Source organism: Talpa europaea (genome assembly GCF_964194135.1).
Source record: "Talpa europaea genome assembly, chromosome: 9".
Lineage (NCBI taxonomy): Eukaryota > Metazoa > Chordata > Mammalia > Eulipotyphla > Talpidae > Talpa > Talpa europaea.
Window position 1 is genome coordinate 95247674 of NC_140076.1, and position 21458 is coordinate 95269131.

General features: G+C 34.0%; 1 protein-coding gene across 2 annotated transcripts; it reads left to right on the forward strand.

Moving 5' to 3' along the window:
* Positions 1–240: 240 nt before the first annotated feature.
* On the forward strand, positions 241–20821 carry MTF2 (metal response element binding transcription factor 2). 2 transcript variants are annotated; one of them, XM_084243358.1, is made up of 12 exons: positions 241–331; positions 560–660; positions 1045–1193; positions 2552–2647; positions 3731–3799; positions 4574–4697; positions 10853–10920; positions 12431–12601; positions 16709–16814; positions 16939–16991; positions 17104–17208; positions 20235–20821. In XM_084243358.1, exons 1-12 carry the CDS (start codon positions 256–258, stop codon positions 20590–20592), a joined length of 1476 nt encoding a protein of 491 aa, XP_084099484.1. In that variant the 5' UTR covers positions 241–255; the 3' UTR covers positions 20593–20821. The 2 variants fall into 2 exon arrangements, with proteins under 2 accessions (XP_084099484.1, XP_084099485.1); XM_084243359.1 differs by lacking the exon at positions 12431–12601.
* Positions 20822–21458: the final 637 nt, after the last annotated feature.

Genomic DNA, 21458 nt, shown 5'->3' on the forward strand with positions numbered 1-21458 from the left:
TCTAAAAAAAAGATTGAACTATGATTGTAGACAGACATCTTAAGGTAAAGGTGGGAAGGATATAGGGATGAGAGTGAGAACATTTTGTGTATTGTCCTTTGCCTTGAGAAGAAATCATGACCTAGTAGCATTGCCATATATTCTACTCACTGAGTCAAACAAGTAGCTTTGCTATTTGGAAGGTTTCTTAATTATATTATGACTGTTTTCTGAATTTATAATTTAAATATTTTAGGAGCCACTGGAAGTGGGGAAATGGTCTGTACAATATGTCAAGAAGAGTATTCAGAAGCTCCTAATGAAATGGTTATATGTGATAAGTGTGGCCAAGGTAAACATTTTTTATTCTTACAGAAAAGTTTTGTTACATACTTAAAGCCTCTGTTGAAGATTAGTGATTAAAATACTTTATATTAGTTCACTTGAAGCTATTATTGTGGTTTTTCATCAATTATATATACATTAATACAGGAAAAGAGTACTAAAATACCTTCTTAAAATTGCATTACAGTATCTATTAATAAAACAGAATTTGCTTTATGCTCTTTTTGATATTAAGGATATCATCAGTTGTGTCACACACCTCATATTGATTCCAGTGTGATTGATTCAGATGAAAAATGGCTCTGTCGACAGTGTGTTTTTGCAACAACAACAAAGGTATCTTTTAAGTGTTTTGGGCTAAAGCCCTAAATGGAATTTGTAAGGCAATATCAACATAATGATTGTGTACATTGAAAATTTATTTGAATGAAATGAATAGTCTTTTGGGCAAAAAGAAGTGCTGTTTATTATTTGACTAATGATGCTTAAGTGACCTGCAACTATTCTTGTACTTATTTGCTGATTGTTATCTTGATATTGGGGCAATAATTTGAAAGAAGAGACAACAAAATAGATTATTATTAGTCAAACAGTTTGTGATATGGTAGGAAATTCAGAATGGAAGTAGCTTCAGAAATTTCATAAGCATTTTTAAGTTTTAGAATTGTATTTAAAATTTCATCCTTCACTCATTTAAATAACCTTTTCCCTCTAATGTAGAGGGGTGGTGCTCTTAAGAAAGGACCTAATGCCAAAGCATTGCAAGTCATGAAGCAGACATTACCCTACAGTGTGGCAGATCTGGAATGGGATGCAGGTCATAAAACCAATGTCCAGCAATGTTACTGCTATTGTGGAGGCCCTGGAGAGTAAGTGAATAGTTATTTAATGTATTTTAAGTAATTTTTCCTTGCTTTTTTTGGTCTACCTTATTGTTCTTAGTGATTGTGGTGTGGGAGTAAGAATGGATTGTAAATGCATGAAAGTATCAATAAAGAAAATTGGCAAGATTAGTAACTGGTTATATTTATCTTTATTATTAAGTGTTTGCTACATTAATTAGAGTTCTAATAATGTTTAGAGGAAATTTACGTTTAACTTCTGCTCACTGGTTCTAGTTGCAATCTTTGGAACTAAAGAAAAATACATCTTCTATTTCTTAGGAGGTAACTCTTAAAAATATTTCAATCCAGCAATCAAATTCCCATTCCCATGAGTCACATACAATTAGCATTCTTTTTTCCTGGCTGAAATCTCTATTACCAAAAAACATTCTTTAAGACATGATATCCAAAGTCTCTTTTTGTTGCTGTCTAGTTTTTGAAAGTTATTCTTGAAATACATTGTCAGGATTTAAGTATGCAGGATTTCCATAGAAATAGTCTGATAGACTACACTGATGCTCTTAGTTCTGCCTTATATTTCTCTTGTTGCAGAAACAGATTGTATTACCTCTCTTTGATTGTATTCTTTCGGTTTAAGTTGGTTTTGTATGTAGGTAGTTAACTAATAACACCTTTTAGTTTTTTTAAAAACATTACATTTAACTATTTAAATAGTAGTTACTAGTTTTTTATATCTTTCTTCCTTATTAGATTCTGTGCTTAAGACAGAGTTGCAATATAGTAGAATTGTGTAGTAGATGTTTAGTGATGAAAACATGAATAAATGAATGGATTTTCATCTCTGATTATACAGAGTTTTTGTGATTTAACTTTCTTAATGGAAGACTTCTCAGTTTATAGTCACCTGCAGATTTAAGAAACATTCTGTCTGGTTTCTTTAAATCACTTGTAAAAGAGAGAAACAGGCCCAGATATTGATCTTCGTCCTTTACTCATTCATACCTAGCATTTAATTTAAAGCATTACTCACAACAGGTAGAAACCATTATAAGACATTATTTTATGAAACTGTTATTCATTGTGTTTTTGAGGAGTAGAAAGTCGATGTGAAAATAATTCTGGGCTTTTGTGCTTTGGAAGAGATCCCTTGCTAGTGTCGAAACCATGCCCTTGTTGACTAGAAATAGTGAACATATTTTCTGACCCCTTATAAATTCTTGTGTATAAAGATGGAAAGGTTAATGCTACCCTTTTTGGGAAAGAAAGAAATTAATACTAAGTATATCACAAATGTGATATATTCAGAATTCTATTCTGCATAAAGCCATTTTAGTTATTTTCTTTGAACGGTAATAATTTTAATCTTAAATTTTTCCTTATAGCTGGTATTTAAAGATGCTGCAATGCTGCAAATGTAAGCAGTGGTTTCATGAGGCTTGTGTGCAATGCCTTCAAAAGCCAATGTTATTTGGAGACAGGTGAGAAGGCATTTCAACTTCACTGGTTTTTTAATTTTCTTTTTTTATTTTCTTTTATTGTGGTTCCTTGCAGTCTCATATTTTTAAAAGTTGTTTTATTTGTAAATTTTTTTTATATTTATTTATTTATGCATACAAGAGCTGGGATACAGGCCAGAAGTGTGGGGGTGAGAGGATTCACCAGACACAGAGTGGGGAGCAGAACAGGCAGATCGACCCAAGTACACTGCTGAGGGGAGCAGCAGGCGAGGCAGGAGAGGTCTGCTGTGCTATGTCGGTTGCTCCCTGGCCAGCCGGGGATCGAACTCATGCTGCAGAGGCTGTGGACTGCTTCATAAATTGCATCTTAACCCTTTGTGCCACCAGGGAGGCCCTAAAAGTTGTTTTAATAGTGATTTGTAAAAGGGTCACTTGGAGGGGAAATACTGGATAATAGACTTTAATTACACAGAATTTAAATATACATGGAATTTTTGTGCTTTTGAATATTATCCCAGAAAGCTTTTAAGTCTTTGATTAATGATTATATTTGTTCATATTACCCCACAGTGCTCTAAACTGTTCTCACTGGTACCTTCCTTTAAAAAACCTCAAAGGGTCAAGAAATTTGATATACACCATTTGTGCCTTCTATGTGAAGAATTTCTAAAAACATCTAGGCTGTTTTTCTGGATTAGAAGAGAGAGAACTCTAGGAATAGCACTAAACTTAACAACAGAAAACATGGCCATTTAAAGCTTCGTTTATGCCACTTAATATCTTTCTGTCTTTAGTTTGTTTTCTTTGGGTTTATTTTACCAGATCACTTTGTGCATTGAATGTAATAGTGTATGTAGGAAAACCATCCGAATTCTGGTATACACAACCACTAATAAACTACATTATGAATTTCTGTGTGAAGTAAAGTCTGTAATGTTTTAAAATAAAATTGCCCTTTCCTCCCAGATAAGAACTATGTAATTATTTGTTATACCTGGAAAAGAAATTCTTTCACAGTGTCATAATTCATATTATATTTTGCTTTGTTAAATGGTTTAGGTATACTCTTAAATACTTAATATACAGCTTTTCTTCTTTCCTTAGGTTTTATACATTTATTTGCTCTGTCTGTAGTTCTGGACCTGAATACCTCAAACGTCTACCATTACAGTGGTGAGTATAGACATATCTGTTAAGGAATAAGAAAGAGCCATATTCTAAAACCTATAGTATGAAACTTTATATGAAACATATTTCATATAAACAATGCATTTACTTGGCATAAGCCTTGATTTTATTTATCCTCTTTTGTAGTCAGATGGCATAAAATACAGCTTTCAAAACATCTTTTAGATCTTCAGATTTTTTACTCATTTTTCTAGATCTTTTGGGCCTTCAGAATAGCATACGGCAGAAGAGACAAAGGTCTTAATGACAAATAAGCCAATTTCTGCTTCAGTCTTGGGTATGGGAAGTCTGAATTTTAGAGATTTACTGACAAAGTGCTTCTACCAAGTACTTAGAAATCTTTGTTAAATGTTTTTCATATTTTAGGAAAAGATAAAGTTTAACTCAAGAATCAGACATGGGGTGTTAAAAATAAGTCTATTCTGTAACTTATATATAGTAGTGAAAAGTGGTAAAAATTCTGATTGTAAAATATTTTTTTCTTAAAATCAGATCCTCTGAATGCATTTTAAGAAATCAAATATGGCTTTGTTTATAGTTACAATCCTATGCAGGATAAGTAAATGTTTAGTTAACGTTTTCCAATGATTTTTATATGTAATGATTTATTAATTGTGAATATGACTGACAACATTGTCACTCTGTTCCCTAAATACTTCACTTTAGATTTAATTGCTGGTTTTATAAAAAGATTGTGTAATTTTTTAGCAATAACCAAAAACATTGTTTTCGTATATTTTGATTATTTTTGGATTCCAGGGTAGATATAGCACACCTATGCCTTTATAACCTAAGTGTTATTCACAAGAAGAAATACTTTGATTCTGAACTTGAGCTTATGACATACATTAATGAAAACTGGGATAGATTGCACCCTGGAGAGGTAGGTGGTCTTGAGCTAAATCTCATTAGTTATTTGATGTCCTTTTTTGTTTTGTTTTTGTTAAAAACAGCTAAGAGACATGTATAAACCAGATATCTAAAGTACAATTTTACTTTTAGTTCAGGATAAATAACTTTGATAAGGATATTAGGATGAGCCCTTTTACATCCTCCTGTTGTTGTAGACTTGGGAAAATTAAGAAGAAGTAAACTACTTGATTTTTCCCTTTTCTGAAGTGAGAATCACTGTTATTAAAGATACATGGAGGGAGAAATCCTTATTATTGGGTATCTTAAGATTCCATTTCCTTTTCTTCTAAATTTATCTTTACATTTAGGGAGGTAGGCAACATTTCTTTCCTCTTTTGTTAGTACTCCCTTATCTAGCTTTCAGGGATGGTGGGACCCATTAATAGTATTAGGATAATGAGTTAGACAGTGAAGTTACATGAGTTGGAGATTATCCATCTCATTTTGACATCTCATTTTGTTTTTCATTTGCCAAGTATAGCCACTCATGCTTGTTTGCAAAAAAAATTTTTTGAAGTGATGTGAAACTTAAGATTGTTCATTGAAGATTTTGAAGCTGTAAAATAGCACAAAAAGGAAAGAAACTCAAATAAGTATAATAACCTTGTTTTTAGCATGTGTTTAGAATTATTAAAAATATAGATATTAGCGCTAAGGTTAATTAAAAATTTTGTTTCATAACATGTTGAATCAGATGTGTAATTTTAGTCTTATATTACTCCTTGGTAAAAAACTGATTGAAATTTTGGGAATAATTTGCATTTTAAAGGGTTCATATCAAATAGGATATCAGGGTTTTTGTTACTTGGGGGATTTTATGGGGCATCAGGAGAATATAATGCACAATTGTTTAAAAGTTAATTGATGGCATATCAGTTGCATAAAACACCTGCAGAATATTTAGGTTTTCAAATAAAGGATATTAAAATCAGTTGAGTTAAAATGTTTTGAAAGTTAGAAATATAATACTCTTGTTCAGTTTTAAATGCTTCTTTTTTCAGATGGAGTTTGAAAAGAGTGATTTTACAAATTTGATATATTTTATTAGTAAACTAGTAATAAAAGAAGTAAGTGTAAAGCACTAGTAAATATAGTGTTCTTTATAGTCATTTTTAATACTTAATGTTCTAATTGATTCATTTAAAATGCTTTCTTCCTAGCCATGGTACTTTCAACACTTTATATGCAGATATATCTGTATTCCTTTTAGTACATTTTATTTCATGTGATTAAATTCTGTAGTAGTTACTTCATGTAGAGGGTGGACATGCATATAAAAAAATCAATTTTTATTTCAAATGCTATCATTTTTATTAAGATAAAAGTAAAAATTTAGATTTTATTTAAGAGGTAAAATTTTTTAAATCACAGACAATTTTAAGAAATGAATACAATTTATAAGTTTCAGATACTTCAGTTCCAGCTGAACTTTCGCTACATCAGACATTTTTTTTTTCAGATAAGATAGATAAGTGTTTTTATTTTCTATAGCCTGTGAAATAACATGTTAGAAATAAGAAATTTCAGTTTCTCATTCTTTGACAAATGGAATTTTTTAAATTTAAAAATAAGAAAAACATGAGTATAATCGAATAAAACTTGCCAACTTTTCTCATTTTAAAGAAGAAAATATTCAGAGTTTAGATTCCATCCTCAGACTGTTATTGATAGGTGAAAGTTCACTTTTTGATTCTCTGTGTTAACGTTTTACAGCTTTATGCTGTAATAAGAATTGATTTTTAGAGTGAGATTTTAATAGTAAAAGAGACCATAAATTTGATGTGTAGTGGTTATTCATTTAGTTTACTTTTAAATGTTAGCGGTAATAGAAACAAATATGATAAGAATAATGGATTATTCCAAGTTATTAAAATAGTAAATTCTTTGGGTAAAGGAAATTGAATTACAAATTGAATTTTGTCACTAATCCAAATTTAGGTTAATAGATATTTCCTTTTTTTATATATTTATGTTCAAAATCTTTTTATGGAAGTCTTGCTTTAAAACATGGAAAATACTATATGCTAGGTATAATGAATTGAGCACTTTGAACTATTTGAGTCATTTTCAGATTATTATATTGCTTTAAAGAGAAGCTGAAACTTTTAGATCATATTAAAACATACTGATCATTTTATATCATGGTTTTTTTTTAACACTTTTGAAACGTTATATCTTCATGATTATTATATAAACTGAGTATAGTATAGCTGTTTGTGAAACTATTTTGAAATGCTTTCTTTGAGATAGTAAAAAATGTAAAAATGTAACATTTTAGATTGCAAATAAAGGTTGCGTAAGATTTTTAGATAGAATAAAGTGTCATTGTTTTGTACCAGATTGCTTATTGGAATTAAAATGAGATTTTTTAAATTATTTATTTATTCGTACAGGAACTGGGGTACAGGCCAGAGATGTGGGGGGTGAGATTATTCACCAGAGACAGAGCGGGGAAAAGAACAGGCAGACTGACTGAAATACACTGCTGAGGGGAGCAGTGGGGGAGACAGGAGAGGTCTGCTTCGCCTTGTGGGTTGCTCCCTGGCCGCCCAGGCATTGAACTCATGCTGCAGATGCTGCAGATTGCTTTATAGTGTGGTGCTTAACCCCTTGTGCCACCAGGGAGGCCCCTAAATGAGATATTACTAATTTGGGAATCTGCTTGTTTTTGTCTTTGATTCCTAAATTTATTTGAAATCCTCTTTGTATAAGGTTAACCCATTTTTCTGTTAACTATGTTTGTAAATTTCACAAACCCAAAGGTTAATAGCAGAACAATATGTTAAGTGCTTCCTCACTTTTGAGGAATGTAGAGATAAAAGCATAGCTAAAACTCAAATGAAATACTGTGGCAGAAATGATGTTTTGCCAAGAGAAAATTGTATGGTAGAGGTAATATAATACTTGTCATAGAAAATTGTAAGAAATCTGGCTATTTTTTGCAACCTTTGTATATTAGCATACAGTGTATAGATTGGCAAATTAGTTACTTAAGCTATTGGCACACTTAGACCAAAATGGCATGGCACTCAATATTTGTAATTAAGGGGTGTACAGATATACCCCCACTTTTTGAAAATCTCTGTTGAGCCACTTTGCTTTTAAGAAAGACCTACATTAGTACCTGTTTGTTGTTGTTGTTGCGGGGGGTGAGAGGATGCATCAGAGACAGAGTGGGGAGTAGAACAGGTGGATTGGCTGAAATATACTGCGAAGGGGAGCAGTGGTCGGTCGAGACAGGAGAGGTCTGCTGTGCCATATGTGCATAGCTCCCTGGCCAGGGGAGGGAACTCAGGACATAGCTGCGATAGCGCTGAGACTTACCCCCTAGGCCATCGGGGGGCCCCTGGTTTTTTGTTTTTTGGTTTGCTAACTGAAAGAAATCTGAAGAGGATTTTTATTTTTATGACAAAAGATGAAGTGTAGAAATAGCATTCAGCTTTTGTAATTTGTAGTTAGCTGTTATGGAACAGTGTTTCTCCCTTTGCCGTGAGAGTGGCAGTGGCAGTGCTAAGCTCCATTCCTGGAAGCTACTTTGTATTACATCTTATGTTAGTTTTTATTATGTTATGTTAACATCTTATGTTAGTGTTACTTGATGGGTTGCTTTTGGAGTCTGGGAATGCTCAAATTTTTTCTCATTTAAATTAATGGTAATTTATTGTTCCCTTTACGCCATTTAAGCTTATGAAAGTTTTCATAGGAATCTTCTATTTTCAGATAGTGGGGCAAACCCATGTTTTACTGCAGGGAAGAGTTAATACTATACATGGTAGCATTTATGTCTGTATAGAAGTAACACCCATAAATGTAAAAGCTTAATGAGCTTAGTGTCAGTAGAGAGAAAAACAAAAATAATTCTTCTGAAGGTATTTATTATTAAAGGCTCATGGTCAGATGAAAGTCCTACAATTTGATACTCTTCTAATACAGATTATATGATTCACATTTTAATATTTGCATTCATAGTTTTCAAAATACACAAAGGATACTGCTCCTGGCCCCATTATGTAAGTTAAAATATACATCCCTGTGCAAAATAGCCCTGGAATGCTCTAAAACTCACAGATAAAATTTCTTGAGAAACCATAGAGAATAACCTTATGTTGTGATTTTTAAAACAGTAAGAGTGGATTTGAGAAATTAGGAGATCAGTTTTGTTGTTGATTTTTTTAGCAAAACGATAGAGCAGATTTTTCAAATACATGTTTTGTGAGGATTTAAAAGATAGTAGGAGAAAGAAAAACACTAAATTGTTAGAACAAATCATGTTAAATACTCTGGCTTCTCTATAGATATGATTAACAACACAGATGTATGAAATGCATTGCATATGATGTAGCCATAGTATAACTTCATTTTAAGGTAAGGTATCAAAATGTGAATTGGTTAAGTAAAACTATAATGAATTTGTAAACAGTAACAACAGAAGTCAGTAGCTTAGATCTATTCTTAAGAGAGATACTAATGAAGAGCCCAGGGCTCTGTATCTCCTCTCAATTCAAGAAGGATGGCAGGGCAAGTGAAAAGATAGAGTGAGCTGGTAATCAAATCAAATTAACAAGTTATGAAGTTCGTCTTTTAGCCTTAAATCCACATATAACAGTATATGCATATGGTAAAGGGGACACTTGATAGTACATCTGATAAAATTGTAGAGTTGGTGAGGGAGCAAGGAAAAGGATGGAATTAGTAACTTAAGGATTAACATAAATCATGTGGTATTGATGTTAAGAATTTTAACCTGATCTTATTACATAGGCATGATAGCTGCTGTTAATTATTTGAGGAAATAGAATAGATCCAGGAAAGATGATTTTGCCCAGCTATAAAATGGCAGTAGGTGCCTCATCAGCTTTCATCAATGGTCATATTTGAACCAAGGTTGAATGACTGTACTGTAAAAGGGATCGCAGTATCAATGTATGTTTAAATTAGATGGACATCTAAGTTCTTTGTCAACCTTTAAAGTTTGATTCTATTGTTTATCCTTTAATAGAATGTCTCTATTATTGGACAATTCAGAAATTACAGTAGGAGGAGATGGCATGGTACATAGGAATGAGTACCAAAGTGTCCTATTGCATTTTTAAAAAAAAAATATCCAATACATTGGCACATAACGGGCTCTCAGTAAATGTTAAGTGAATGCATTGCCACTAGGGTTTAGAATCTAGCTCTCTCACTTAACTGCCCATGTGATTTTGAATAGTTTATTTGGCCTTTATATCCTGTTAATTAATCTATAAAATAGTTAAAGTGGGTCCTCCCAACATTTTTCGTGACTGATTTGTTCTTTTTACTTAAGGTTTAGGAATCCTAATGGTAAAGAACATAGTGGCATTAATTTTGAAAGTTAACTGTGATATTTTGGAAGTTTTTATTTTTAAAGTTGTGACATTTTTGAGGATGATACTTTCTATAATCTAGAATTTTTTAGTATTGGCCTCTGTCTTTGAAGAAGAGGTAGAAATGACTGAAGGAAGCCCTTTTGTAACAATATAGAATACTTTCTAGAATTGAATATAATTTGTGATAATAAAAAATTTTTCAGGCACTTTGGGTTTTGGAGCTGGGTAAAGCCTATAATTGTTATTAAAATAGCTCCTCTAATTTCACATTTAAAAAAAGTATAGAGATGATTGGTCTGTGCTGTTGTTAGAAGTATTGGGAAATAAAGTGGTATGGTTCTCATTATTTATATTCTTTTTAGACACTTTTGTGGTTGATATAAAAATAATTCTAAGGTATTGTTTTCCCAAATAATAGAATTAACATAAATTTAATAACTAATAAAATCCCATTTTTGTAGGTTCTGTAGCTTATAGTTATTTCAGACATATCATTTATTTGATCCATGCAGTTGCTAGTAAAGTTACTGCAGGATTTATACTCACTTTTTTATAGGTAAGAAACAAACCTTAAGAGGGTAAAGGGTCTTATATCACACAGCTAGTCATTGAGGACCTGGAATTATAAATTTGATCTTCTGACTACCAGTCAGTATGCTTTTCCTCTGTAGCACATTGCCCCTACCAGGTGCTAGTGCTAATTGCCTCTGTCTAGCAGGTATATTACTAACTGATTAAATTATAGTGCTTTAAATTGTTTCTTGATACTTCACAGCTCGCAGACACACCAAAATCTGAAAGATATGAGCATGTTCTGGAGGCATTAAATGATTACAAGACCATGTAAGTTGATTTATTTTATGTATCCCTATGAGGGAGACATTTAGTAAGTATAAGGAATAACGGCATTGCTTAGGAATTGTAGGATTGTTTTATAGAATTGTATACCATTTTAAGCTTTTTAATCTCCTATTTCACTCAGAGTGTAGCAGTGATTCTCAAGGATTGGAGAAGGAAAGAACAATCCTGGGAATGGTGGATGGGGGGGGAATATTAATATCTGAGAACAGTTTACTCTGTTAAAATAAAAAAGCTTAATTCAGTAATAACCTATTTTTATAATGCAGTTTACTAAAAGTAAAATCTTGCTGGTGGGAATATGTAAAAGCTAAAGGAGTATATTGTAGAGAAAATGGGTTTTTAATGATGAAATTTATGGTTTTAAGATTAATGTCATCACTTATAGAAAAGAGGTATTAGTGATCTAAATTTTTTATAATTATATAATATGGTTTAATAATCTTATTATATAGGTCTTTGTTAAAAGCCAGTATATCTACATTTATTAATGTTTTCACAATAAGTAGAAATAATTTTTGTAAACATATCTCTGATTGTAACCAACTATTGAGTTAGAAAATTTTTCTTTGTAACAAGTTGCTTTTTTTGTGACTTCACAGTGCTTCCTCATTAAAAAACGTTACAATTAGTAGTGTCTAGATCTTTAGGCTGTCTCAGTAGGTCTATAAAGCACTTGAGCATTTACTATACTGGTGAAAACTATGGAACAGTAAATTCCATAATCCATTTTAGGGTGCCAGAAACACATCTGTTCCTATTATGGTTGGAATGGGGGCTCCCTTTACTCAAACCTACATAAAAATCGAAGACTAATTCAAGCATTTGGTAGTGGTTTTTGTGGTCAGGCAGGCTCTACTAGAGCTGAGATTGATGGGAGTGTTTTGGAAAAAGGGCCCTAAGGACTTTGGGAAAGAATTAAGAAGTATATTTTTCAGACACCCAAGCCCACATTGGAATAACACTTCTTTGCTGTAGGTTATTTCCAATTCCAAATCTGACACACTAGACACTCCTTTTCTTTCTTTTACTTTCTGGGCCTCTAGGATTGGTCTCCTATTTTCCTTTTCAGTGCTGTCACCTGTGACTTCTCACCAGGATTTCTCTCCTTACAGATCTACTCTGAAATAGAAATCTTTTTCTAAACCTTTTTGGAGATATTTTTCACAGATGATATTAAAGTATGGTAAAACAAACTGGGTTTAGAAAGACACCACTCCATACTCTTCTTTCTGCCTTTAAAAAGTTAGACGCCATGTTTAAAAAGAAAAGTAGACGTGGTCTTCACCCTTCCTTCAAATAACTGTTCCTCCCTTCCTACTCGCTTATATCCTACTGTGGACTGGGCAGATAAGAATCGGGAAAAGAGCAAGTTTTTATAGTATTGGGTAGACTTTCATGTATTAAGGCATTATATATGAAAGTTATGAGTTAGGGTCTGCCATGTATATGTGTTCAGTTTTTAAATTTTTAGTTAATTTTTTTAAAAATTTAGGTTTATGTCTGGGAAAGAAATAAAGAAGAAGAAGCATTTGTTTGGGTTGCGAATACGTGTTCCTCCTGTGCCACCAAATGTGGCTTTCAAAGCAGAGAAAGAACCTGAAGGAACATCCCATGAATTTAAAATTAAAGGCAGAAAGGCATCCAAACCTATATCTGATTCAAGGTAAAAGTTGATCTGTGGCTTAGTTTTTCTCTTTAGCTTATTTGTAACTAAAAATTGTGTGTTTAGTCTCATTAGTATATTTGAAAGTATAAGTGGCAGTTACCTTGATTTGTTTTCCTGTTTATAATTTCTTGCTTAGACAAGTTGCAAAAGAGTTTATGCTAGATATCTGTTTATTTTAGATCTTAGCACTTCCAGGAATAGGCCCTTATGTAATTTGTTAGCAAACAGCTTAAGTTTCGGCCTGTTCATTTGTTTGTGTGTTCATTTTACATTCTTTCATTTATTCATTTCTTCCATTTATCAAGCACTTTACTATCTAAGTGCTGGGGATACAATAATAAACAAGACAGACTTTCTTTCTGCCCTGATGATGTTTACAATATAGTGGGGAAGAAGGGTGATAAAGCAAATAAAATATGTATTTGTGTACCACGTTACTGATTTTGGGAAATAACTTACAATTTTAAGCTATACTGGGATGGACAAGGATGAGGGAGGAGGGCCTACTTTAAGAAGGAAGCTTAAGGAAGGCCTAGTTAAGTTAATACTTAAGATGAACTTGAAAGAATGAGAATGACCTAATGTGAGGAACAAAGACTAGGTAGTTGAAATCATAAGTATGACAGCTGTGAGGTATGTTCTAGGAGTTCCCTAAGGCTAGTGTGATAGGAATAAGAGAGTAGCATCAGGTCTTGGAAAGGTTGGGTGGAGCTTGATCATTAGAGTCTTAATAGGTCTAGTCAGGAGTTTGGGTGGTTTTCTAAGAATATTGGGCAGGAGGAGGGGGGAAATATATTTAAAGATGTCATTGTATTGAATTATTCTTTAAAAATTCTTTGGATACAATTTGAGAAGGGATAGGTGTAGAGATGAGAATAGAAGCAAGAGAAAATTGAGATTGAAGTTGTCTAGGTGAGAGATAGAGGAGGTTGCTTGTATAGGGTTGGTTGGTTCAAATGGAGAGAAAAAGATTTAAGATCTTTATTGGAGGTGGAGTTTTTTGGTTTTGCTAAATTTATGGAAGAAAGGAAGAAATAAGTTTAATAATGCGAAGATTTCTGACTTGGTACTATTTGTTACCAGGATTTGGAAGAACAGATTTTGGCAAACTGAATGAAGCATTCTTCTATTTCATACTCAATGAGTTTGAGATTCTTGGTAGGAAATATCTAAATGATGATTATGTTAAGATACAGGCAGTTGAGTATGTTATACAGTGACATAAATTTTGAAGTTGATTTATAAAACCGTGAGATTGCGTGAATTACCTGAGAATCATATATATAGAGAAAAGAGAATGTGACCTATAATGATGCCCTGATATTATTTAGAGTTTTGGAAGAGGCAAAGTAAACAAAGGAGAATTAAAAAAAAAGATTAGTGAGGTAGGGGGAAACCTAGAAAGTTTGATAGCATGAAAAGAAAGGGAAGAGGGGAGTTTTTCAAATAAGATGAGTACATTAAATAATGAATGCTGCTGAGAGGTGGGTTTAAGATGAGGGGAAAATGTTTATTGGATAACATTTTGTTATTTGTTACCTTAACAAAAAGTTTTTTTTGTTTTGTTTTTTTTGAGAGGTGAAGATAGAAGTCAGATTGGAGTTGGTCAAAATGTGATTGAATCCAGCACTGTCCAATTTACATGTCACAACTGGACTTTTTCTTCAAATAAGGGAACATAAGCAGATTCAAAATAATGGTGATAATACTAATAAAGAAAAAAACAAAATAGGAAATCTTTTAGAATTCTGATGAGAAGGGAAAAAGTGGCAAGGGTATGTGTCATCTCTCAGAAGTTAAATTGTGAAGGGAAGTAGACAAATGGAATGGAAGTTGAAGAGGGTAAAAGAGTAGTCAAGAGATGGTTTTTAATAAGAAGCAAGATGTTTGAAACTTGTTTTTGTATGTTTTATATGCTAGTGGGAATGTTGCAGTGAAGAAGAGATGAGTATATGAGAGAGGGGAGGTAATATGATACAAAGTTTGAGAAACCAAAAGGGGAACAGATTTAGAGCTGAAAAGTAGGAGTGACATTTGACAAAAGGATCTACACCTTCTATTGAAATGGGTTGAAAAGAGAAGATGGGTATAGATGCTGGTTCTGTTTGTAGATTTGGCATTTGGAAGATGACTAAAGTTATTGACTGGTAATTTATATGTTCACAGTGATACATGAGATGGAGATAGCTGAGAGGGGTGTGTAGAAAGGGAAGAAATTGAAGAAGTATAAAAATGAATCAGTCATGTGGGAGGATAAGAAAATATAATTACAGTGGTTTATGCTTCATAGAAGCATTTGTGTTTGCAATAAATAATTATAATACATATTTTAGATAATATTTGAAGGTCACTGTCTCCCTAGCACTCCTTTCCCTCTTCAAGTTGTATCATTAATCCTTGCTAGCAATTGCCCATAAGATAGAAGAAAAAGGTTATTTCTTCAACTTTCTGATTCCTGTCATAATTTTGATAGGACACTCCATCTGTGGTAGCTTCCATGTTTTTATTTGATGCTACCAGGTAAAGGTTCAGTGTTCTTTGAAGGCATTCTGAATTGGTCTTACAATCTGAAAGTATTTTCCTTTTTTCTTTTTTTTTTTTTTAAGATTTATTTATTTATGCATACAAGAGCTGGGATACAGGCCGGAGGCGTGGGGGGTGGTGGTGAGAGGCACCAGAGACAGAGTGGGGAACAGAACAGGCAGACTGACCGCAGTGCACTGCTAAGGGGAGCAGCAGGCAAGTCAGGAGAGGTCTGCTGCACCATGTGGGTTGCTCCTTGGTGGGCCGGGGGAGCAAACTCATGCTGCAGAGGTAGTGGACAGCTTCATAGGTTGCATGTTAACCCTGTGCGCCACCAGGAAGGCCCTGAAAGTATTTTCTTTATTCTGGGGATCCTTTATAACTGTGAGGTTGATATCTCTCCCCCCCCCCCAAAAAAAAAAAAAGTATACTCCCATCTTTCTTATCCTTGAGACTTTTGATTGTAGTTCTAGTTAACGCTTTGTTATTCTGCACCCCTTCTTTTTCTTTCCTGGTCCTTTCACCTTTATTTGCCAGTTTTAGTTTTGATTCTGGAAGGATAGAGGTAGTAGTCTTGCCCAGTTTTCTTCATTCATCTTTTCCATCTATTATATAGTATTTTTCCCTTTCCTTGTTTTTAAAATGAATTTTCCTGGATTTATGCCACCTGACCCATTTTATTAACCTGCTTTTGTGCACACATTTGTTACTTTCTAACTATACTGTGAATCTCCTAGCACAGAGAATATCTTTGTGCCCCCCCTTACCGAATACCCCTTTTATATGACATATGTTTGGTCAATAAAAAGTAGATATTCTGTTAATATTTGCCCTCTTTCTTCTTCCCTTCCGTTAATCAGAGATGTACTTGTTACTTTGTTTCCTTCCCGTTGTTTGATATTTGCCCTTATGTCTCAAAAACAGCTTTCTAAATCTAATTTTGCTCTTAGAGTGATTCCTTGCCCAATATGAAGGATTCCTTCCTCCTTTCTCCTTTATGTTCTGCCACCCTGGGCTTCATTCTTTTTCTGATTAGCATCATTCAAGAATCCATGTGTATTTAACTCTAAAGGCAATCGCTATTGATACCACTATTTTTTAACATAGACACTTGCTGGACTCATGGGGTTAACAAACTAGATTCATACTCATTTTCAATAGTAAATTTTGAAACATCCCCTAAGTATGCATGTAGTAGTAACAACCCTAACTAAGTAATTGAACTTTTAGGAGTTTTGAAACCCTTTATTCAGTATAGTAATCTGTTTTTGTTTTGCCTTTTTAAGTTTTAGGTGATATATATATATATTTTTTCAGATTTATATTAGAGAATTTTTTCTTAAACATTTCATATGTAAATATCTCTAAAGTCAGTAATAGCTATTCAAGTTAGAATATGCACTTGACAACTTGTAGATTAAACTTAATTTTGTTTTTATATTGCCATAATATAAAAATGTAATAAGAATATAGTAAGTACAATCTAATTATTACATAAGTGGAGCTATGAGTGTATATTGTCCATTGCCTTTTTGTTTTCTTTATGCAGAGATTAAATGTATAATGGTTTTTATGTTTCAGGGAAGTAAGCAATGGCATAGAAAAAAAAGGAAAGAAAAAATCTGTAGGTCGTCCACCTGGCCCATATACAAGAAAAATGATTCAGAAAACTGCTGAGCCATCTTTGGTAAGAGGATATGCTGGTATATGTTCTCAGAGTGGAAGGATGATTGCAATTACTGAGGATCTCATATTTTTTTCAGCTTACTTTAGAACCATGCTTTAAGTATCCTGTTTTTTTAATTTTCCAGGATAAGGAATCAGTTTCAGAGAATCCCACCTTGGATTTACCTTGTTCTATAGGGTAAATAGAAAGTTATTTCTTCCTTTCCTGAGAATTTTCTTTTTGGGGAAAATTAGCATTTCTATTGTTAAGTAATAATAGTTTTTATACTATTTAAATTCTTTCGTCTCAGGAGAACTGAGGGAACTGCACATTCATCTAATACCTCAGATGTGGATTTCACGGGTGCTTCCAGTGCAAAAGAAACTACCTCGTCTAGCATTTCCAGGCATTTTGGGTAGATATTTTATGTTCTTATTCTCTATTAATTTTCCTCTAGCCTCTTTGTAAAATAAGTAAAGTGTTAGCAATTAGGAAGTTATACAAGTATACTTTTACTTTTTTTTTTTTTTTTAAGATTTATTTATTTATGTATACAAGAGCTGGGGTGCAGGCCAGAGATGCAGAGGGGTGAGAGGATTCACTAGAGAGAGAGTAGGGAGCAGAACAGGCAAATCCACTGAAATGCACTGTTGAAGGGAGCAGCGGGCGAGACAGGAGAGGTCTGCTGTGCCATGTGGGTAGCTCCCTGGCTGGGGATCAAACTCCTGCTGCAGTGGCTGTGAATAGCTTCATAGTGCTGCGTCTTATACCCTTGTGCCACCAGGGAAGCCCCTACTTTTAGTTTTTAAGAAGCAATCCATATGTAGACTTCCTGGGTTGTTAATATTCATCTGAATATATTTGATTTTTAGAGCACAAGTATTAAACATTTTAAATTTGCTTGAAGAGGTGTGAACCTATACCCCTAAAACACACACAGTTTTGTAAACCAGAATTACCTCAAGTAAATATAAGTAAAAATAAGAATATGAATAACACATACAAAATTAAAATACTTTGGAAATATACATATATTTTTTAAAGATTATTTATTTATACAAGCACTGGGTACAGTCAGAAGTGCATGCGGGTGAGAGAATTCATCAGAGCCAGAGCGGGGAGCAGAGCAGGCAGAAGGACTGAGGTACACTGCTGAGGGGAGCAGCGGGCAGCAGGAGAGGTCCGCGCGCCATGCGGGACCCACCTCAACTAGCCGGGGATTGAACCGGCACTGCAGAGGCTGTGGGCAGCTTCGCAACCCAGTGCTCAACCGCTGCGCCACCGGGGAGGCCCTGGAAATATTTTTTTTTAATTCAGATTTGTTAGGGAATTTGCTGTGTGCACAGAGAAGTACACTTGTGTTGTTAGGCTATGCTTTTTTCTGCTAGACAATTTTATGCTTCTAACATACAAATATGCCTTGCTTTGGGACTACTTGGTATTTTTCATTTATAAATCTGAATCAGGGACATAATTCTTGTCAGTGAAAGGATTTACAACACAGGATTTGCATCAATAGGTAACTTCTCCGGGGCCTCCCTAGAGGCGCAGTGGTTGAACCCTGGGTTGCGAAGCTGCCCACAGCCTCTGCAGTGCCAATTCGATTCCCAGCCTCCGGGTGAGGGTCCCACATGGTGTTGAGACCTCTCCTGCGGCCCTCTGCTCCCCTCAGCAGTATATTTCGTCAGTCTGCCTGTTCTGTTCCCTGCTCTGGCTCTGGTGAATTCTCTCATCCTCCCGTGCTTCTGAATGTACCCAGTGCTTGCATAAATAAATAAACAAACAAACAAACAAACAAATAAATAAATAAATCTTAAAAAAAAAAAAGATAACTTTCCCGTTATAACATTTTATTTATTCTGACTCTACTGATGGACAACTTTTTACTAAAGTACGATAGATTAGGTATGAAAAATTTAGTTTACTCGGGGGGGATCACAACATTGGGCTTGCAAATTTTATGCTTCAGCTTTTGTTTAACTTTTGTTTATAATTCAAGCACTGCTCTTATACAAAATTTTAAGTATTTAAAGGTTTAAAATGTAATTTATTTATTAATGACTCATGAGTAATAGAAACTTACCTGGTGCTTTCATATACATTATGAAATTTAATTTTTATCCTTTAATTTTTAAAATAATCTTTTGAATTGATTGTTACTCTTACTTTACAGATGAGGAAAATGAGACTTACAGGGTTTTGAATAATAAGCCCAAGATATCAATAGCATGTCTTGCAGTTATAACAGAGCTGGAATGTTAACTGCAGGGCAGTATGACTGTAAAGTCTTTGAAATTGACTGTTTTGCTATATTCTCCCCTTCATACAAGATTGTAAAATCATTACATATCTGAGCTGAAAAGGAACTCAAAGTTTAAAACCTTTACTTAATGCCTTCATGTAAGAGAATAGAAGAAATTTGGGCCTCCCTGGTGGCACAAGGGGTTAAGACGCAACCTATGAAGCTGTCCGCAACCTCTGTGGCACAAGTGTGATCCCCAGCCAGCCAGGGAGCAAACCACATGGCGCAGCAGACCTCTGCTGTCTTGCCTGCTACTCTCTTCAGTAGTGTACTTTGGTCAGTCTGCCTGTTTATTAGCTCCCCACTCTGTCTCTGGTGAATCCTCACCCACCACACACCTCTGGCTTGTACCCCAGATCTTGTATGCATAAATAAATAAATCTTTAAAAAAAGAGAGAGAGAGAGAGAGAATAGGAGAAATTTGAATATGGGGCTCCCTGGTAGTGCAAGGGGTTAAGATGCAAACTTTGAAGCTGTCAACAACCTCTGCAGCATGAGTTCAATTCCCCAGCTGCTCCCCTTAGCAGTGTACTGCGGTCAGTGTGCCTGTTCTGTTCCCCACTCTGTCTCTGGTGAATCTTCTCACCCCCAAAAGAAATTTGAATATGGCTAAAAAATATCACATAGTACTAGATCCAGGGTAAGTTGATTCATGCTACTCCAGTTCATTATGTTTCTTTACTAGGCCTAGAACTGGTAACGAGAACTTTTATACATTCTGCCGTCTGTTTAAGCATGGGAACAATGTTTTACATGTAATGGTTATTAAATATTTACTGTATTGAATGAATAAGTGAATGCACTTTTAAAAAAAATAAGACTGTTGATAAGACCTTACAATTAATAGAGCCTCTTAGTAAGAATTTGCCTGTTTTGACTGATCTCATAGTTCAATTTAAGCTATTAAAGATAATAAAGAAAGAAAAAACTCTTCAAAGATTATCCCCAGAAGGTAATGGAATCTAATGAGGGGGAGCTATAGTCCATTTATATAGCTTTTATTGTTTTTGCTTTGGCCGATTTTTATGTCAGCAAGGGTATAAACTTAGAATGATAGAAAGAAAATCAGAGAACATATTGTATGCTCAAAGGGTGCTTTATAAGTTTAGTAGACAATTGTGGCCTTTTTTGTTTCATAGACTATCTGACTCCAGAAAAAGAACTCGTACAGGAAGATCTTGGCCTGCTGCAATACCACATTTACGGAGGAGAAGGGGTCGTCTTCCAAGAAGAGCACTCCAGACCCAGAACTCAGAAATTGTAAAGGATGATGAAGGCAAAGAAGATTACCAGTTTGATGAACTCAACACAGAGATTCTGAATAATTTAGCAGATCAGGAGTTACAACTCAATCATCTAAAAAACTCCATTACCAGTTATTTTGGTGCTGCAGGTAGAATAGCATGTGGCGAAAAATATCGAGTATTGGCTCGTCGGGTGACGCTTGATGGAAAGGTGCAGTATCTTGTGGAATGGGAAGGAGCAACTGCATCCTGACTGTAGGACTGAACATTATGTTCACTGCACTCATTTTCTGTAGGTACAGTTCAAAGCCCTAACGGAGTCTGGCTTTTACTGTCTTTCCTTAAAAAAAAAAAAAAAAGTCAAATTCACAAAAGGAGATGATACTAGCCTTAACATGTACCTGTCAATGTTACGGATATTGTCATAAAAAGATATCTTTTAAAAATCAGAACAGAGACTTAATTTTTTAAATCTTAAGATTTGTAGAATGTTTCTAGGATAGGGTATTAAAAATGATTCAAACCCATGCATGGTGTTAGATAATTTTTCTAATTATTCCATTGAGTCAGTTTTTGTGATTAGTGGTTATCAGAGCAAACGGATCATGTAGATAGATAGCACAAGTATTTGGAGAAATGTCTGTTGTTATTACCAAAATGTTGGAAAAATTTATTTCAATACCTTTTAGATTTCATAAAGTGCAGTGTATATAATGCCTACTAAAAGACTGTAAAATATTGAAATTTTCTTTCAAACAAAGTGTAAAAAATATATTGAGCCTGTAAATTGCTCTGTGACTAGACTTCATTGTCGTCTTAATATATTCTTTGCATGTGCATATATATACACACGGGTGTATATATATGTGTGTGATTATGTGACCTATGCAATACAAATTATGGGAACGGGCAGCTTTGGAGTATATATCCCATAATTCTTTTTTCAGGAATAGTTGCAGTATTTACACAGCAGCATTTCTTCTCAGGCTTTTATTGGGTGCTGTTGCTTGCTATGTATGAAGAGAAATGTGTCAAACAAGTTTAGTGTGTTCTGAAGAGGGTGTGAACAACAGTGTTCATGGGCTTTTAGAATGCTTTTCACTTTTAGTCCTTGTCACT

What these genes read in the sequence shown, in the direction of transcription:
- MTF2 (XM_084243358.1), top strand. Translation starts at nt 256, where the DNA reads ATGGTCTGTACAATATGTCAAGAAGAGTATTCAGAAGCTCCTAATGAA. An exon ending in ATAGATTGCACCCTGGAGAG is followed by an intron (nt 4,698 to 10,852) that starts GTAGGTGGTCTT and finishes GATACTTCACAG; the next exon opens with CTCGCAGACACACCAAAATC. An exon ending in TTAAATGATTACAAGACCAT is followed by an intron (nt 10,921 to 12,430) that starts GTAAGTTGATTT and finishes TTAAAAATTTAG; the next exon opens with GTTTATGTCTGGGAAAGAAA.